Source organism: Ovis canadensis, chromosome 3, assembly GCF_042477335.2.
Source record: "Ovis canadensis isolate MfBH-ARS-UI-01 breed Bighorn chromosome 3, ARS-UI_OviCan_v2, whole genome shotgun sequence".
NCBI lineage: Eukaryota > Metazoa > Chordata > Mammalia > Artiodactyla > Bovidae > Ovis > Ovis canadensis.
In genome coordinates, this window is record NC_091247.1 from 39016169 (window position 1) to 39033081 (window position 16913).

The 16913-nt window shown below is 36.3% G+C and overlaps 1 protein-coding gene across 2 annotated transcripts in view; it reads left to right on the forward strand.

The window, feature by feature from the left end:
- Positions 1 to 16913, forward strand: part of GFPT1 (glutamine--fructose-6-phosphate transaminase 1) — a 62862-nt gene that overhangs the window by 21838 nt on the left and 24111 nt on the right. Inside the window, exons 5-12 of one of the 2 annotated variants that reach the window (XM_069582956.1) lie at positions 4141 to 4199; positions 5150 to 5284; positions 6725 to 6786; positions 8281 to 8360; positions 8560 to 8613; positions 11463 to 11568; positions 13442 to 13605; positions 14646 to 14741. In XM_069582956.1, the coding sequence (XP_069439057.1) occupies positions 4141 to 4199; positions 5150 to 5284; positions 6725 to 6786; positions 8281 to 8360; positions 8560 to 8613; positions 11463 to 11568; positions 13442 to 13605; positions 14646 to 14741 (756 nt within the window). The remainder of the gene's footprint in view (positions 1 to 4140; positions 4200 to 5149; positions 5285 to 6724; positions 6787 to 8280; positions 8361 to 8559; positions 8614 to 11462; positions 11569 to 13441; positions 13606 to 14645; positions 14742 to 16913) is intronic. The other variant, XM_069582957.1, reaches the window with a different exon arrangement.

Genomic DNA, 16913 nt, shown 5'->3' on the forward strand with positions numbered 1-16913 from the left:
AAGGTTGGTTACTTGAAGTAGAAATGTAGAGTTGTGAGGGAAGGGTTCACAGGCCTCTGCTTATGGAGTAGGTGGTTTGTGTAAGAATTTTTTTTTTTAACTACCACCTCCCAAGTTCTAAAATCATCTGTTTGACAAAGATTTTAAATCTTAATGGGTTTGATGGCAGGGAGTATGGAAAGAATACATTGCTAATGTTTTATCTAACAAAAAAGCAAACAACTAAGTACTGTAAGAAGACAAGCTGTCTGAACTCTCAGACACATGTGTACACAACACAATTCAGAAATACCCAGGAGGACCCCTGCAGGCTTAATGGACGGCAGCCTACTGAAACGTGTATTAACAAGAACATGGAAAACTCAAGAAAACACATTTTTAAAAATTTCCTAACCAGCTGAAAGAAATGAAAGATAAAACCATCACCAAAACAACAGTTTTTTCCCCAAATAAGTGCGTTTTATAAAGTACTAGGCTAGCGATTGTTTCTTTAAATTTTAAAATTTATTCTTTTGAATTTTCCGATCAGTTCAGTTCAGTTGCTCAGTCGTGTCCAACTCTTTGCGACCCCATGAATTGCAGCATGCCAGACCTCCCTGTCCATCACCAACTCCCGGAGTTCACTCAGACTCACGTCCATCGAGTCGGTGATGCCATCCAGCCATCTCATCCTCTGTTATCCCCTTCTCGTACTGCCCCTAACTCCTCTCAGCATCAGAGTCTTTTCCAATGAGTCAACTCTTTGCATGAGGTGGCCAAAGTATTGGAGTTTCAGCTTTAGCATCATTCCTTCCAAAGCACACCCAGGACTGATCTCCTTTAGAATGGACTGGTTGGATCTCCTTGCAGTCCAAGGGACTCTCAAGAGTCTTCTCCAACACCACAATTCAAAAGCATCAACTCTTCGGCACTCAGCTTTCTTCACAGTCCGACTCACATGCATACATGACTATTGGAAACACCATAGCCTTGACTAGACGGACCTTTGTTGGCAAAATAATGTCTCTGCTTTTGAATATGCTATCTAGGTTGGTCATAACTTTCCTTCCAAGGAGTAAGCGTCTTTTAATTTCATGGCTGCAATCACCATCTGCAGTGATTTTGGAGCCCCCCAAAATAAAGTCTGACACTGTTTCCACTGTTACCCCTTCTGTTTCCCATGAAGTGACAGGACCAGATGCCATGATCTTCATTTTCTGAATATTGAGCTTTAAGCCAACTTTTTCACTCTCCTCTCTCACTTTCATCAAGAAGCTTTTTTTAGTTCTTCACTTTCTGCCATAAGGATGGTGTCATCTGCATATCTGAGGTTATTGATATTTCTCCCAGCAATCTTGATTCCAGCTTGTCCTTCCTCCAGCCCAGTGTTTCTCATGATGTACTCTGCATATAAGTTAAATAAGCAGGGTGACAATATACAGCCTTGACATACTCCTTTTCCTATTAGGAACCAGTCTGTTCTATGTCCAGTTCTAACTGTTGCTTCCTGACCTACATATAGGTTTCTCAAGATGCAGGTCAGGTGGTCTGGTATTCCCATCTCTTTCAGAATTTTCTACAGTTTATTGTGATCCACACAGTTAAAGGCTTTGGCATAGTCAATAAAGCAGAAATAGATGTTTTTGTGGAACTCTCTTGCTTTTTCGATGATCCAGCGGATGTTGGCAATTTGATCTCTGGTTCCCCTGCCTTTTCTAAAACCAGCTTGAATATCAGGAAGTTCACGGTTCATGTATTGCTGAAGCATGGCTTGCAGAATTTTGAGCACTACTTTACTAGCGTGTGAGATGAGTGCAATTATGCGGTATAGTGAGCATTCTTTTGCATTGCCTTTCTTTGGGATTGGAATGAAAACTGACCTTTTCCAGTCCTGTGGCCACTGCTGAGTTTTCCAAATGTGTTGGCATATTGAGTGCAGCACTTTCACAGCATCATCTTTCAGGATTTGAAGTAAGTCAACTGGAATTCCATCACCTCTGCTAGCTTTGTTCATAGTGATGCTTTCTAAAGCCCACTTGACTTCACATTTCAGGATGTCTGGCTCTAGGTGAGTGATCACACCATTGTGATTATCTTGGTCGTGAAAATCTTTTTTGTACCCGAATTTTCTGTTAAACACAAGAAATAATCTCTATCCCATCCTGCTTATTTTCTGCAGTCTTGGAAGCCTGAGATGCATTTCTGTTATGAGGCTTCTTGATAGTAAATGAGCACCTTTTAAAACTTCTGTTAGTTCAAGCTACTAACACTGTGTTCTTATATATTTGTGCTCAAAAAAAAAAAAAAGTCTATAAACCAGGGAAGTGTTTATTGCACCTAGGCCTTTTCAGTGGGCAGAGCTAAAAGACACACACGCACGCACAAATTTAAAGAGAAAATACAGATGATTTTACACTAATGCTTCCAATTCAAATCCAGGGCCATACAGTTTTTATTTTACCTCATTGATTTATATGTTTCCTGTCAATAACATTTAAAAACTTAGTTCTTAACACCAGCAACATACTTATATGATCTATCAAATGATACATACAACAGAATCATACTGTCAACATTGCCACAACAGTATATTTATTGTTTTTTGTTAATTTCTTATGTACTTAAGGGATATCTCTCTAGGGATGTATAATCAAGTTACTGTATTTTGGAATCACTTGGACTAATCCTTCTGTACGTGGTTGTGCTGCTAGCTGGGTACAGCATTCTGTTAATGTATTTTATTTTGAATTTTAGGGATTGATTTTCTTAAATAGTTTTTATTTAAAATATTTGCATAGTTCTCTGAGGTCACACTTATAAAAAAGACATACTAAAATAAGTCTAGCTTCTATCTTATTTCCTCTTCCTTATTTCATCTCTTCCTGTATATAAGCATTTAACAAAATTTTTAGTTTCTCTTCTTTCATGGTTTTTAAAAATAAGTGAATACATACATATGTATATAGGTATAAATATGCATATGTATTTGTGTGTATGTATCCCTTTGAAGTAAGATTTTGTAATTTAATTCAGAAGCCACCTTTTTTAGGTTTTTCATACTTCACAAAATTACTGGATTGGATTAGAAAGCTAACTACTGAAATTTTTAACACTGACAATCTTTATAAAAGATTCCTGAAAATGTATATCCATAATTATATTTTGAGAATTTGGCTTTAACTTAAGGATTTATATCGGCTATTTATGATTCTCTGTGTTCTAGCATTAAAATTTTTTAAAAGTTTGTATAGTGTTTTGTGGTATCTTATTCTAGTGACTTTTTTTTTTTTTAGTGACATGTTTATTTTATCATTTGGTTTATAGTTCATTCAGTTCAAGCTCGCTTAATGTAAGACCAGAATATTAGATCTTTAAATATATTTTGATAGTTATCAAATGTTATCAAAATAAAATTTTGATAATTGGATATAAGAGTGAATTTAGTAGTGATTTCTCTCCTGACTTATGTGAACTTTGAATAATAAATCCACAGTAGTAGTCTTTACATACACTCTAAGTGGCTAAAAATGTTGTCAACTCTTGATATCACATTTTTAACATTTTTGAAAGTTATTTAATCAAAAATATGAATAAAAATTATCCCACTATCATCTGTATTTGATCTTGGAATTTTCTGGACCTCAGGTAAATAAACTATAGAACTGAATAACCTTTTTTCTTGCTAAGTTCTATAACTTTAGTTTGAACTCATTCAGTGTAAACTGGATAAAGCCTTTCTCTTTAAACTTTGGGTTGTTTTATGCATAAGAATGAATGAACAAAGAAGTGAGAATACAGTTAGTTCAGCCCTTTCATTTTGCAAATGGAAGAAACTGGCCCAGGGAACATGCTGCTTTTGCGTGATGACATTGGACTGGTAGTTTAGCCACAGCTGAAGTTGATGCCTCTAAACTCCAGTTTATCCTATTAATCTGCTATGCCCACTTCTAAGCACTGTGTGCTTTTACATGTGGACTATGCTGCTGATCTACCTGAAGGTAGTCTGATGATGAAAACTGGATAATACTTGATTACACCTAGAAGTACAGTATGTTACAAATTTTTTGACATGAGAAAAAAATCTATTAATAGTAATGGCAATTTATTTTGTTTATTAGACCTCTAAGTTTTTTGGTCATCAGTGATTTTATCTCTTTTTAGAATTTATTGTTATTCACAATGGAATCATCACTAACTACAAGGACTTGAAAAAGTTTCTGGTAAGTAAAGTGACCTAAAAAGACCATCAGTCTTTGAGAATATTTCTAATGAGAGCATTTAGGTTGTTTGGGATGTGCAGTAAATCCTATTTAGGTATGATTAAATAATTCCTATGACAGTTACAGGGTGTGGTGGTTTATTGGACTTTTCTTTGTTGACAGTGGAACTTTTTTGTTTCTTATATGAAAAGGAAATAATTATTTGGCTTTATTATAAATGACCCAAAAGCGTCAATAAAATTGGAATTTGGAAGGGTCTCTTTTGCATTGTGAGAGACCTTGTTTGTCATTTTTAAAAGTTTCTAGAGTATCAGAAGACTTAAGACAGATTGAATGGAGGTTCTATGCCCTAAATAGCTATATACTACATAGTCATGATAATGATGATGACCTTTATTAGTGATTGAGCAGAGCTGTCCAGTTCAACTTCTCTGCAATGATGGAAACTTTCTATACATGTACTGTCCCAGAATGGTAGCCACTTTGAATGTATGGCTGTGGAGCTGGGATGAATGAGGAACTAAATTTGAAATTTTATTTCACTGTAAATTTAAACAGCCACATATAGCTAATGGCCATTGGATTGGATAGTGAAATATCATCATTAAAGAAAGAATCATTATGTTCATAATGAAGTTAATGTTTTGTGAATGTTATATATTTAATTATATTTTAATTATTTTAAAATTTATTTAATTCATATATGGCATATATAGATTTGTATAATTATAAGTATTATATTTGTTCACAGGGAATACCTTACTATTTTGGGTTCCACATAATTAGATGGTGACCTTAATTTTGAACAGTAGGTATAATTGGCTGTATGGTGGTCAAAAAAAGACTAGAAGTTGGCTAATGAGATTGTCAAGGAAAAAAATTATGTAGAAGATTTAGATACTATGAATATTTCCTTAAATGTATCAACTTTTTTTCCTTTCTAATTACAGGAAAGTAAAGGCTATGATTTTGAGTCTGAAACAGACACAGAGACAATTGCCAAGCTTGTTAAGTACATGTATGACAATCGGGAAAGTCAAGATACAAGTTTTACTACCTTGGTGGAGAGAGTCATCCAACAATTGGTATTAGACCACAGTTTTAAAGATAGTTATTGCCAATGTTAGTCACAGTAAACAAACACTGAAAATATGATAAGTAGGAACTAGCTAATTTTTCAAGTTTTTTTGCTTTTATTCTTCCATATATGCAAAACTATTCAATTTGAATAATTTTGAGACTGCTGCTTTAATGATTTTACTTCTTTCACTATAATTTAGTGTCATGGGAATGAAAAATAGTCTAAATGTAAAGAGTTTGTCGAAAAACTGTGCATACTCATACACAAACCCATACATACCACACACAAGCATGTATACAGTACGTAAGTTGGGGATTCATCACTTTCTCACTTCCTGCTCATTAAAGTGTTCTTCCCAGTCAATAACTTAGCAAAAGGTAGCTTTGGTGAAATACACACTTATTATTCTGAGATAATGTCTGCATGTCTTTGAGCCAGTACAGTCAATTAATTTTTCCTTATGGGGACTTTTACTTGGCACTGTACCTTTTCAGAAGAATATTTCCCAGCCCAAGAGAAAAGTGGTATTTTTTTTTTCATCCCAATTGTCCTACTTTAAAGATATCAAAGATACACAAAGGTCCAAATACATAGTGACTTCCATTCCACCCTTCTACCCCCACAACTCTAGCTTTCCCATTTGAAAGCTCTTTACTTCTTTGTAAAGGTCCAACCCTTCCTCCCATCTCCACCCAAATCTTATGGTGTCTGCAGCAAAAGGAATGAGGAAGATAGAGAATGTAGAAGACTGTTCCTTCCCTTTACTCAAGGCAGAGTGTTGTGCTTTCCCAGCCTTTTTTTGTTTCTACTCATTGTATAACCCAGATTGTTCTGTTCCTTCCCTCTCTTACCTTGTGTTCCTCCTTTGTTCATTCTTGATTTCCTTAGACCCTGTCTCTGAGGAGTTTGGGTTGAGGGGGCGGTATGGTGTGCATGTTAATAATTATGATTGTGTGTGCATATGTCTCAATATCAAGGGTCGCAGAGAGTCAGACATGACTGAAGCGACTTAGCACAGCACACACAGCACATCAAGTTCAAAAAGAATGAAAGTTAACAGTGATGTAAAATTTCTGGGCTAGAGAATGAGTTTTGAATAAGGAGCTTAGTATCTTTTCTGACTCTGCTCTTCCTTTACTAATGCATATATGGGACACATGAGAAGTGTTGGTAGCACGTACAAAGGTGACTTTTATAATGCTCTGTTTTGGAACTGTTATCTGTTAATCCTGTTTTAAGAGTGGGCTTGTTTAAAAAGTGAATATTGGATACATCAAAGCTGGAATAAGTGTCTGCCTGAAATTTAGGCTAATTTATAAAGTAGTGCAAAAGAGCAGTGTGTGAACTGAAAATTTCTGTGCTGAAGCCAGTATATTTTAGGCATTTCTCATTTAACAGTTGATTATAATACATATTGCTGATGCACTTTTTTTTCCCTCTATAGGAAGGTGCTTTTGCACTTGTATTTAAAAGTGTCCATTTTCCTGGCCAAGCAGTTGGCACAAGGTATATATAAATTTAATCATGAGTAATATTTATATGTATTTTGAAACTTCTGAATTATAAGCGTATTCTCTTTACACTATAAAATGATCCTTCACAACAATGGCTCTGCCTTTTCTAGAGATATTTGTGAGAATCATCCCTTGGTATCCATGAGGGACTGGTTCTAAAAACCCTTGTGAATACCAAAACCCATGGATGCTCAAGTCTGTATAAAATGGTGTGGCATTTGCGTATAATCTGTACACATATCCTGTACACTTAAAAGCATCTCTAGATAACTTACATACCTAATATGATGCAAATCTTATGTACATAATTGTAAATCCAATGTATATACTACCAGTGTGTAAAAATGTTGCCAGTGTGTGGCAAATTCAAGTTTCGCTTTCTTGCAACTTTCTCGATTTTTTTTTCCCTGAATATTTTCAATCCACAGTTGGTTGAATCTGCAGACGTGGAGCCCATGCATATGGAGGTCGACTGTATTTTTTTTTCACGTGTCTTATCTGTTGTTTTACTATTCTTCTATGTGACGGAATCCCTTAACAAAGCAGAACTATTCTGGCATTTGTAATTGGCCTTTTGTCTGCAGTGGGGCACCATTGTTACTTTGTGAATTTGGAGGTTGAGTATTCTATACAATATCCATAGGTTTTGAAACTAAATATTCTAGACAGAGTCCTCGATGATTGTACGATTATTGAGTTTGCTGGGATATTCAAGCCTAAGCATTAAGTCCTTTTGAGAACAGTGTGGAGGCCTAAGACTTGATAAGGAGAGGAGTCTTTAAAAAGTCAGAGGAACTAAGGATAAAGTGTTGAATGTTCATATATTGTTCATCTATCAAAAGAAAGTTTCCATTTAATGTTAAAAATGAGAAACTTTTTAACGCATCATCATAGAACAGGGATCTGCAAACCTTTTCTGTAATACTGCAAGCGTGCTCAGTTGCTTCAGTTGTGTCCAACTGTTAGTGACCCTGTGAACAGTAGCCTCCCAGGCTTCTCTGTCCATGGAATTCTCGAGGCAGGAATACTGGAGTAGGTTGCTGTTCCCTCATCCAGGGAATCTTACCGACCCAGGGATGGAACCTGCATCTCCTGCATTGCAGGCAGATTCTTTACCCACTGAACCACCTGGGTAGCCCTTTCTGTAACAGGCCAGATAGTAAATATTTTAGGCTTTCTTGGCCATGTCATGTCACTTCTGTGGCAGCCACTCAGTTTGCTGTTGTAGTGTGAAAGCAGCCGTAGAAACAAGTAGAAGAATGGGCATGGCCGTGTTCCAGTAAAAGTAGACAAACCTGGCTGTGGGTCATAGTTTGCTGACCTTTGAATATTTTTAAAAAACTCATTCTTTTGTTAGATCTGAAGTCGACCTCAGAGGGAGAATTTTAGCATTATTTGAATAGCATTCCTTCTTCATATTTACATTTTGTATCATTACTGCATTATTTAAAAAATGGTTTAATTCTGTTTAATTTTGTACTAACAGACGAGGAAGCCCTCTTTTGATTGGTGTACGAAGTGAGCATAAACTGTCTACTGACCACATTCCAATTCTCTACAGAACAGGTAAAAACTATTCCTATATTATGGCATGAGGAAAATGTATAAATTGAGTGCAGTAGATATAAAGACTTGTTTTCCATAAATTGATTAAATGCCCATTTGATCAGACCCACTCATATATATAGTTCTGTCTAGACATGAAAAGGATTTGTTTTTGTAATTTCTCTGACGAGTAGAATTTTTTTCTGTTGTATATCCTTAGCTAGGACTCAGATTGGATCAAAATTCACACGGTGGGGATCACAGGGAGAAAGAGGTGGGAAATGCACTCTGCATGGATGGGGAGGAACCTTTATCCTCTTTTGTTCATTCTTTACTAATTCTTTGTTCTTGGAGTGAATGAATGTGCTGGGCCTCTAAAAATGTGCTTATTTTATGGGGAAACATATTTTGACCTTATTTTTCTAATTTGCAGAGTATATTTTGTCTGTCTGCTTTTGCCATTTAGAAAACTGCTTTTAATAATTTGTTTCTTTAAGATCTCTGAGATTTGAGAAAATGGTTGAAATTGTAACTTTTTTTTTCTTTGTTTTAAATTAAAATCATATAGGATATATTATTATAAATAAGATGCTAAGATTAGGAAAAGAGCATTGTGTGTTAGGCTGTTATAGAGTGAACTCCATGGTAGTTATTTGAATAATTTAGCTGAAATATGTTTAAATGGATTTTATTTTATGCATGACATTTTACTTTTCGATTTACATTCAATATCTTGATTGGGTTTGTTTGAATTTGGAATTTTTAAAAAATTTATGTTTGAAATTTATCTTTTCAGCCATACAAACTGGATCATTTTATTGATATAATTAGCAAAAGATGATGTGTTCTTTTAGTTTACCTTTTTACTAAATACTTTCTAGGTAAAAGACACAGGGAGTGGTAAATTCAGGAGATTGAAACCCATATTATTGATGCATAATTCTTGGCTTCTTAAAAAAGATTTAACAAAGTACTCTAAACCTATCCATCCTTAGATAGTGGCTGCTTTCACTATTTTATCTAGAGCAGACAGTTATTTCCTTAAATAACCTTCAAATCCTGAGGTGTTAGAATTTATTTTCCTCTTCCCCTCCAACTCTCTTTGGAAGTAAAGCTAGTCTACCAGCATAAATTTTGGATCCAGAGTTCCAGGTTTCTTTTAATGATTCTGCTTGCATATATTTATTACTTACATGTTAGCATTGTACATTGTCTTAGGCTGCTTTTAGAAGCAATAGAAAAATATTGGCTAAGATCTTAAGAGGCTGGAAGAAAACTTTATAATGAGACATATTTTTGAGATCAGGGGTTGTGTTATAGTAATCATGATTTTTCTAGCTCTTAGTAGGTAAAAAGTGTTTGAAGTACAGCCTCTTGTTGAAAAGGCTGTGTACAGGGGAAAACATGGGAGTGGCTTTCAGGCATTGCTTTTTCTCCAGGTGTAACCACTGACCAAATAAAGTGGGATGATGATAATTGTTTTCCACTTAAATCCAGTGAAATGATCAATAGATGGAGGACGTTTTACAGATTGTAAGAGTCATATAGATGTATGCAAGCAATGTTTATTTAAATAGGCAGTGATACCTTTACTTCTTCTATATATTGTAATTAAGTATGCCTTGTTACTTGAAGAATGAAATAACCAGTATTGGAAGAAAGAATATGGTGAAACTCAACCCCAACAGGACATTTTATAAGCAAAGCTAGTTGTTTTTATGTAAAAAATGTAGGTGCTAGCCTGTCCTTTTGCCTATTTTTAAATTTACTTTTTCACATACAATAAAGTTCATTCTTTCTGATGTCCAATTTCATGAGTTCTGTCAAACACAGACAGTTATATAACCACCTCCACAGTTGAGATAAAGAGCAGTTCATCCTCTATAAAGTTCCTTCAGCTGACTCTCTGTAGTCAACCCTTGTCCCTGTGTCCAGCCTCTGGCAAACACTGACCTGCTTTATCTTTCTGTAGTGTTGTCTTCTCTGAGATGTCTTCTTATACTTATTTGTTAAAAGCATCGTGTCATTTCTACTGTTGGGTATGGATGGGAAGAGCTGTTTTGTTTTCATGCCTAAATCACATCAAATAATCGTGGACTGTGGAGAACTTTGGATATATGTTACTAAGAATAGTTACTACCAAGTTTTTGTACACACTGATTTTAGAGGATGGACACAGTATGAGTTCTTACAAGTATATTTATAGTATTCTTGGGCCATTGTGTCCATTGGTTATAAGGTCTGCTGTGTCCAGCTCTTTGAGAAAGGTGCTTTTTTGTCTCTGAGAATTTATATATATAGTCTTAAGTTAATAGTATTTTCTGTATTTGACTAATTGGTCAAACTTACCTTCCAGTTCTGACTTTAGTCAAAGAGGAAAAAGAAATTCTTCATCAGTAGCTTAACAAGTTAAGTAGAGATGCCAGAATTCTAAAGTGCTAGAATTAAAAGATGTTACCATTATAAAAGGAGTACACTTTATCCTGACTTAAAAGAAATGTAAGAAAATCCAGTTTTAAGAAAGGAGAGATTCTGGGTTTATAGTTCTGGTCCTTAGCAGTAGCTGCCTTGTATGGTATACCATAGTTAGTCTCATTGTTTTGTTTTTAAATCAGAATTAGTATAGCCTGAACTTTGATTTGTTACTTACTTTTAAAATCTAGAGAAGTTTTATTTGGAGGTAATAAAAATATGCCACTAGCCTTCATTTTATTTTTCATTGCATAATTTTCATATTTTTAATGTAATTTTAATGTTTAAGTGCACAAATTTTTCTGTATTAATTCCATTAAGTTTTGTTTAAAGCTAAAATAAGGCTATACAATACATTTAAAAAGTTAGTGACATCATTTGCCTTTTACTTGGAAAAGAAATATTACATTAAAAAATGCATAACATAGCACTGAATATGCCACGCTGTCTGATGGTTGCTCTTTCACTCTATGCCCTTTGTTCTTGTTGGCTTATTGCATGGAAATAGGGTGATCTACCTGGCATTGAAAAGTTGCTGGAATTATTTTGCATTGCTATGGTTTTTTGTTAATTTTGTAGAAAGTTTTGTATATTTATAAATCAGCCATGGTTTTCTGTGTGTTTGCTAATTCCTTGAACTCCATGCTCTAGGCAAAGATAAGAAAGGAAGCTGCAGTCTCTCCCGTGTGGACAGCACAACTTGCCTTTTCCCTGTTGAAGAAAAAGCAGTGGAATATTACTTTGCTTCTGATGCAAGGTGAGCGTCACTGGTTGATACAGAGAGAATTTTTAGTAAAGCTTCTTAGGCTGCAGAAAACCAAAAAGTCATTTTGTATAAATCTAGTCATGCTGTATAGGAGAACTTTGTTAGTTAAGCCTGTGAAGGGGACCATTCTGGGGTCCTAGAACGTCTTTTCTGTCAATTCAGAGTATGTAGGTCCATCTACAGAGAAGAGAGAATGGTCATGGAGACTTGTTCTGATATATTTACTTTGAGCTTGTGTATTTTTTGGTCTCTTCTTTTAGAGCCATAACCCAGGTTTTATAGGGAGGAGAGATTTTATTTATTTATTTTTACCTTTTTTTTTTTTTTTAACTTTTTATTTTGTATTGTGGTATAGCCGATTAGCAATTTTGTGATAGTTTCAGGTGAATAGTGAAGGAACTCAGTCACATATGTATCAATCCTCTCCCAAACTTCCCCTGGGAGGAAAGATTTTTAGGTTGGAGAGTAGAATGGCTTAGCATCATACCAATGATAGTATACTTGCTTACCCAGATTGTAGTTTTAATCCAGTGTGGACACATTTTTTTGATTGAAAAATAACTGGCAGCAAAATCACTTATATAGGAAATAGTACTAGACTGAGACATTTTGAGAGAAAATGCAGTAGGATGCTTGGAGGCACTTATAAATGAAATTTAAATAGTAATGAATATAAAATGGAATCACCCAAATTGACAGCAGGTGTTTGAGTCATTCATTGTGCCTGAAAGTAAGGGGCTCTAAAAATGAATATTCATGCAGGTTAAGACTGCAAAGGGTGTATTATCTCAGTGGGAAAGCAAGCTTCACTATTTTCTGAATTTTACAAGTGTGTAGGCTTGTTACAGAGTTGACAGTTTGGGCTTAAGTAAGCTGGAAGTTATGAGAGCATTTCAACATTTTTTCTTTCACTCATACATTCATATTGAACACTCCAGCAAAGTAATGTACTGGGCTCAGGAGACAACGGTGAGTAAAAATAAAAATATTACTTGTCATTAAGGATCTCTTCCTTAATAAGGGGAGACAGATTTTAGTCAATAGTCACCAAGTATAGAATTCCAGTTGTGACAAGAGCTACAGAATGGTTGTGATAGAGTGATTTAACTTTCCTACTGGTACATTTCTTTAAGAGAGTGATGTTTGAACTGAGACTTAAGGAGATACTAGGAGTTAACTCAGTGAAGAGGTGGAGGGGAAGAACATTCATTCTCTGCAGATGGATCAGCCTGTGGGAGCTAGAATGGGTGTCAATGTGTCGAGTAGAGAGAGGCAGTTTGGTGGGAGATGAGGCCAGAGAAAGAGGTAGGGGGCGTGGTAAAGGCATTTTGATATTTTCCTGAGAACTAAAGGGAAGGTGTCAGGTGGTTTATTGGGTGAGGGAGAAATCTTGATTAGAATTGACCTTTGATACACGTTTTGGCAGAAATGGAGAGTGGATGGAGGGAGGTTAGAGGGAACAGGGATGGAAGCTAGGAGGTTGCTGCAGTAGTCCTGTGAGGGCTTGGTGGTAGCTTGAACTGGTTTGTGGTGGTGCACACAGAGAAACTCTGGGAAATATGTAGGAGTTAAAATTGGAGGACTTGGTGATGGGTAGGATGAGAAGGAAATAACCATGCCTTCTGATCTGATCTTACCAAATTTGGCTTTGGTTGTTAGACCGAGGTTTTTTTTTCCATTGTCTGCATTGACCACCCCCTCCTCCATTTCTCTGTAAGGAATAGCATTGATAACCAGAAATGTATCAGAGATACTGCCAGATGCAACTTTGTATTTAAACTTGGTCCTTTTGTTCTAATGATAGTTATATTTATAGTAACCATCCTAGATTATTGATTGTTCTGTCTCCTGGAACATTTTGTAGTGCTGTCATCGAACACACCAATCGCGTCATCTTTCTTGAGGATGACGATGTCGCCGCAGTGGTAGATGGCCGTCTTTCTATCCATCGAATTAAACGGACTGCGGGAGATCACCCTGGACGAGCTGTGCAGACCCTCCAGATGGAACTCCAGCAGATCATGAAGGGTGAACGTTTTTGTCCTGTTATAGCTCAGTGTCCTCGATGGAAAGGATACATCCTCCTTCCTGTCCTGGTGTAGGAATCTGATAACACAGGATAGTGAAGGGCTCACACCAGAAAGGGGGATGATTCTTTGGAGAAAGTATCTGCTCATTTGACCATATTTGGTACCAACTAACTCATGGTTGGTTGTTTCTCACATTAAAAAAGAATTCAATCATTTAAATAGTACAGGGAAGCCTGGTGTGCTACAGTCCATGGGGTCACAAAGATCAGACACGACTGAGCGATTGAACTGAACTGATATTTTTAAGATTCTTTATAAGTATAGTTTGTGTTCTCTTCTATATTCCTCTCTTCTCTTTGTGCTTCAGTTTTCTCATATATGAAGTGGAGATCATAGGACTTACCTCACTGAGGTTGTTTTGGGGATTAGCCCTGACAACAGTGCCTGACATGCTTAGTGAGCTCTACATGTTTGTTACTATTAACTATTGTGATTATGGTGATAGTGGTTTTTATAGTCCTTTCTGATGGGGTTGTAGTTAAAAATAAGCTAAAGTTTATTGCATAATGGCTATATATGTCAAGTCTTTACTATATTAACCCACACTACCACACTATGAAGTAGCTGCTAGAATAGATTTAACTGGTTAAGGAGTTTCCCAGAGCTTCTTCAGTTCAGCTCAGTCGCTCAGTTGTGTCCGACTCTTTGCGACCCCATGAATTGCAGATAATAACAATAGAACCATTATTTGAATCTAGATCTGACTCTAAACCTTAAGCTTGTCCCACTCCCCTGTTTTGCTGTAATTGCATATTTTAGGTATAAAGTTAATAAAAGCGTTTTTTCCTCCATACTTGCTTATTTTTCTTCCCATAGGGTAAAGTGTCATAAATGAATATTGTTCTCTACTGCATGACCTTTTGTTTAATTTCATTTACTAAGGTTATATTGAACGAGATAGACTTTTAGTTGAATATAAATTTCCTATCCTTTGGCTTGTTAGTTTTTGTTTTAATGATACAATTTATATTACTTTAGGCAACTTCAGTTCCTTTATGCAGAAGGAAATTTTTGAACAGCCAGAGTCAGTTGTGAACACAATGAGAGGAAGAGTCAACTTTGATGACTATACTGGTAATTACATATGAACTATGTTATTATTTCAAAATCTCATGGGGGTTGACATTGACAGCCTTATTAGAGTTCATTGTCCTTTATAGCCTTATAGAATAACTATGGCTGCCAGCTATCAGTGGAGCCCAGTCCTCTTTTAAAAGTCCTTCAGTGTGTGATTCCACTGATACGAGGTTATATCTAAGTTATCCTTAGGGGTTGAGGAGAGGAGGGAATGGGGATATAGTGTTTAGTGGATATATATCTAAGGTAGATTTGTAGAGACAGAAGGTAGACTAGTGGTTAGGAGGGGCTGAGGAGCAGAGAGAATGGGATTTAGTGTTTAATGGATGCAGAACTTCAGTTTGGGATGATGAAAAGTTCTGAGATGGATGATTGTGATGATTGTACAACTGTGTAGATGTGCTCAATGCCACTAGATTATACACTTACAGACCATTAAACAGTAAACTTTATGTTCTGTATTTCACCACAGTAGAAATAAGGGAGTAATAAGTAATGGTTGCCAGGAGCCGAAGGCATGGGGTTGGGGAGTGGTGAATGACTGTTAACCAATAATAGGTTTTTTGGAGGTGATGGAAATATAAAATTAGATGGAGGTGATGGTTGTACAACTCTGAAATACTAAATACCACTAATCATACAGTCTGAAAAGGTGAATTTTATGGTAAGTGGTAGCATATCTAAAGTGGTTATGAAAAATGTGTAAGATGGGTAGAGAGTCACATTTAAAATTGTTGTCAGTTATGGGAGTATTTGGGCTTCCCTGGTGGCTCAGACAGTAAAGAATCTGCCTGCAATACAGGAAACCTAGGTTTGATCCCTGGATCAGGAAGATCCCCTGGAGAAAGGAATGGCTACCCACTTCAGTTTTCTTGTCTGAAGAATTCCATGGCTACAGTCTGTGGAGCGTTGCAAAGAGTTGGACACGATTTAGTGACTAACACTTTCACTTTCATGGGAATATTAGGGTGATCTTCCTGGGGCAGGGAAAAGTCCTTCAGTGTACCATTAGAAACATTTAACCCGTTTTCAGTTCAGAGACCTTTTATTGAGCACTTGCTATTACCAGGGGCTGTTCTGAACACTGAATTCTCAGAAGAATGAGATGTGGTCCTCTTATTGGGAAGCTTACTTGTATCTGTTCAGCCTAGGTTTTTTCTCTCAGGTTATAAATGAGTGAGATGTGAACTTCCCAGAGGTTTTCAAGTGTTTGCTTGATGCCTTTTGTGGTATTTTGCCTTCCTGTGTGTGTAAGGTGGGATGATAGTGCAGCTCTGGTCTTATTTCTGAAAATTCTCTAGACCTTGTGTCACAGGATTTTTTGCACTTGGTAAAATGAGTTTGAGATTGACTTTCTGTGGTCACAGAAAATCAGATTTTCAGAACATTCCTTGTGACCAGTTTCATAAATAAGCTTTGGGCTAAACTTCTCAGTGTTAGGAATCAGTTTTTGAGAGATTATATCTAGTACACAGAAGTCTTTTCCTGAATTTGTGTGTTAAATAATAAGTGCCTTCTTTTTGTGATGTCCTGCTAATTGATAGAGAATTATTTCTCTGAATAAGTGTGGCTTTTGTATACTTTATTGTCTGAGAAGCATCATACTCTTTCTCAGCTAGAGAGATTTGTCAATGGCTGAGTCATAAGTGATATCTGTGGGAGGAGCACCATGCTGAATGCATCAGGAGCTGTGGGAAAGTTCTCTCTGCTGTGGTCTCCTCTAGGGTTTTAGAAGGGGGGGGATTTGCATAATTTTATATAATTAACTATTTAAAGAAAGGTAAAATATGATAAATGACATTAGATCCACAGTTTAGTGTTGAAATGTTTAATGTTGACTTGAGAGAGAATGAATCTGTTTGGACAGGGGGCCAGGCCAGGTTCCATGATGTAGGCAGATATAGTTGTAAAGGATTTGGAAGGTTGGAATATGTGACAGGGAATTGGGAGCTCTGCAGCTGGGTAGAATGCGTTAGCTAAGGGGAGATAGTGGAAAACCATTAGACGTTTATTTGTGAGATAATATGTAGTCCAGTTTGCCTGCCCTGTCTTGCACATGAAGAGGGGTGGGGAGCAATAAGTCTAGGCAGGAAGGTGAGAGGATCTGTCAAGGAGGGCCTTGAATGCCTTCTATTGTGTATGAAGGGTGCCTCCTTTGTAGAAATTACA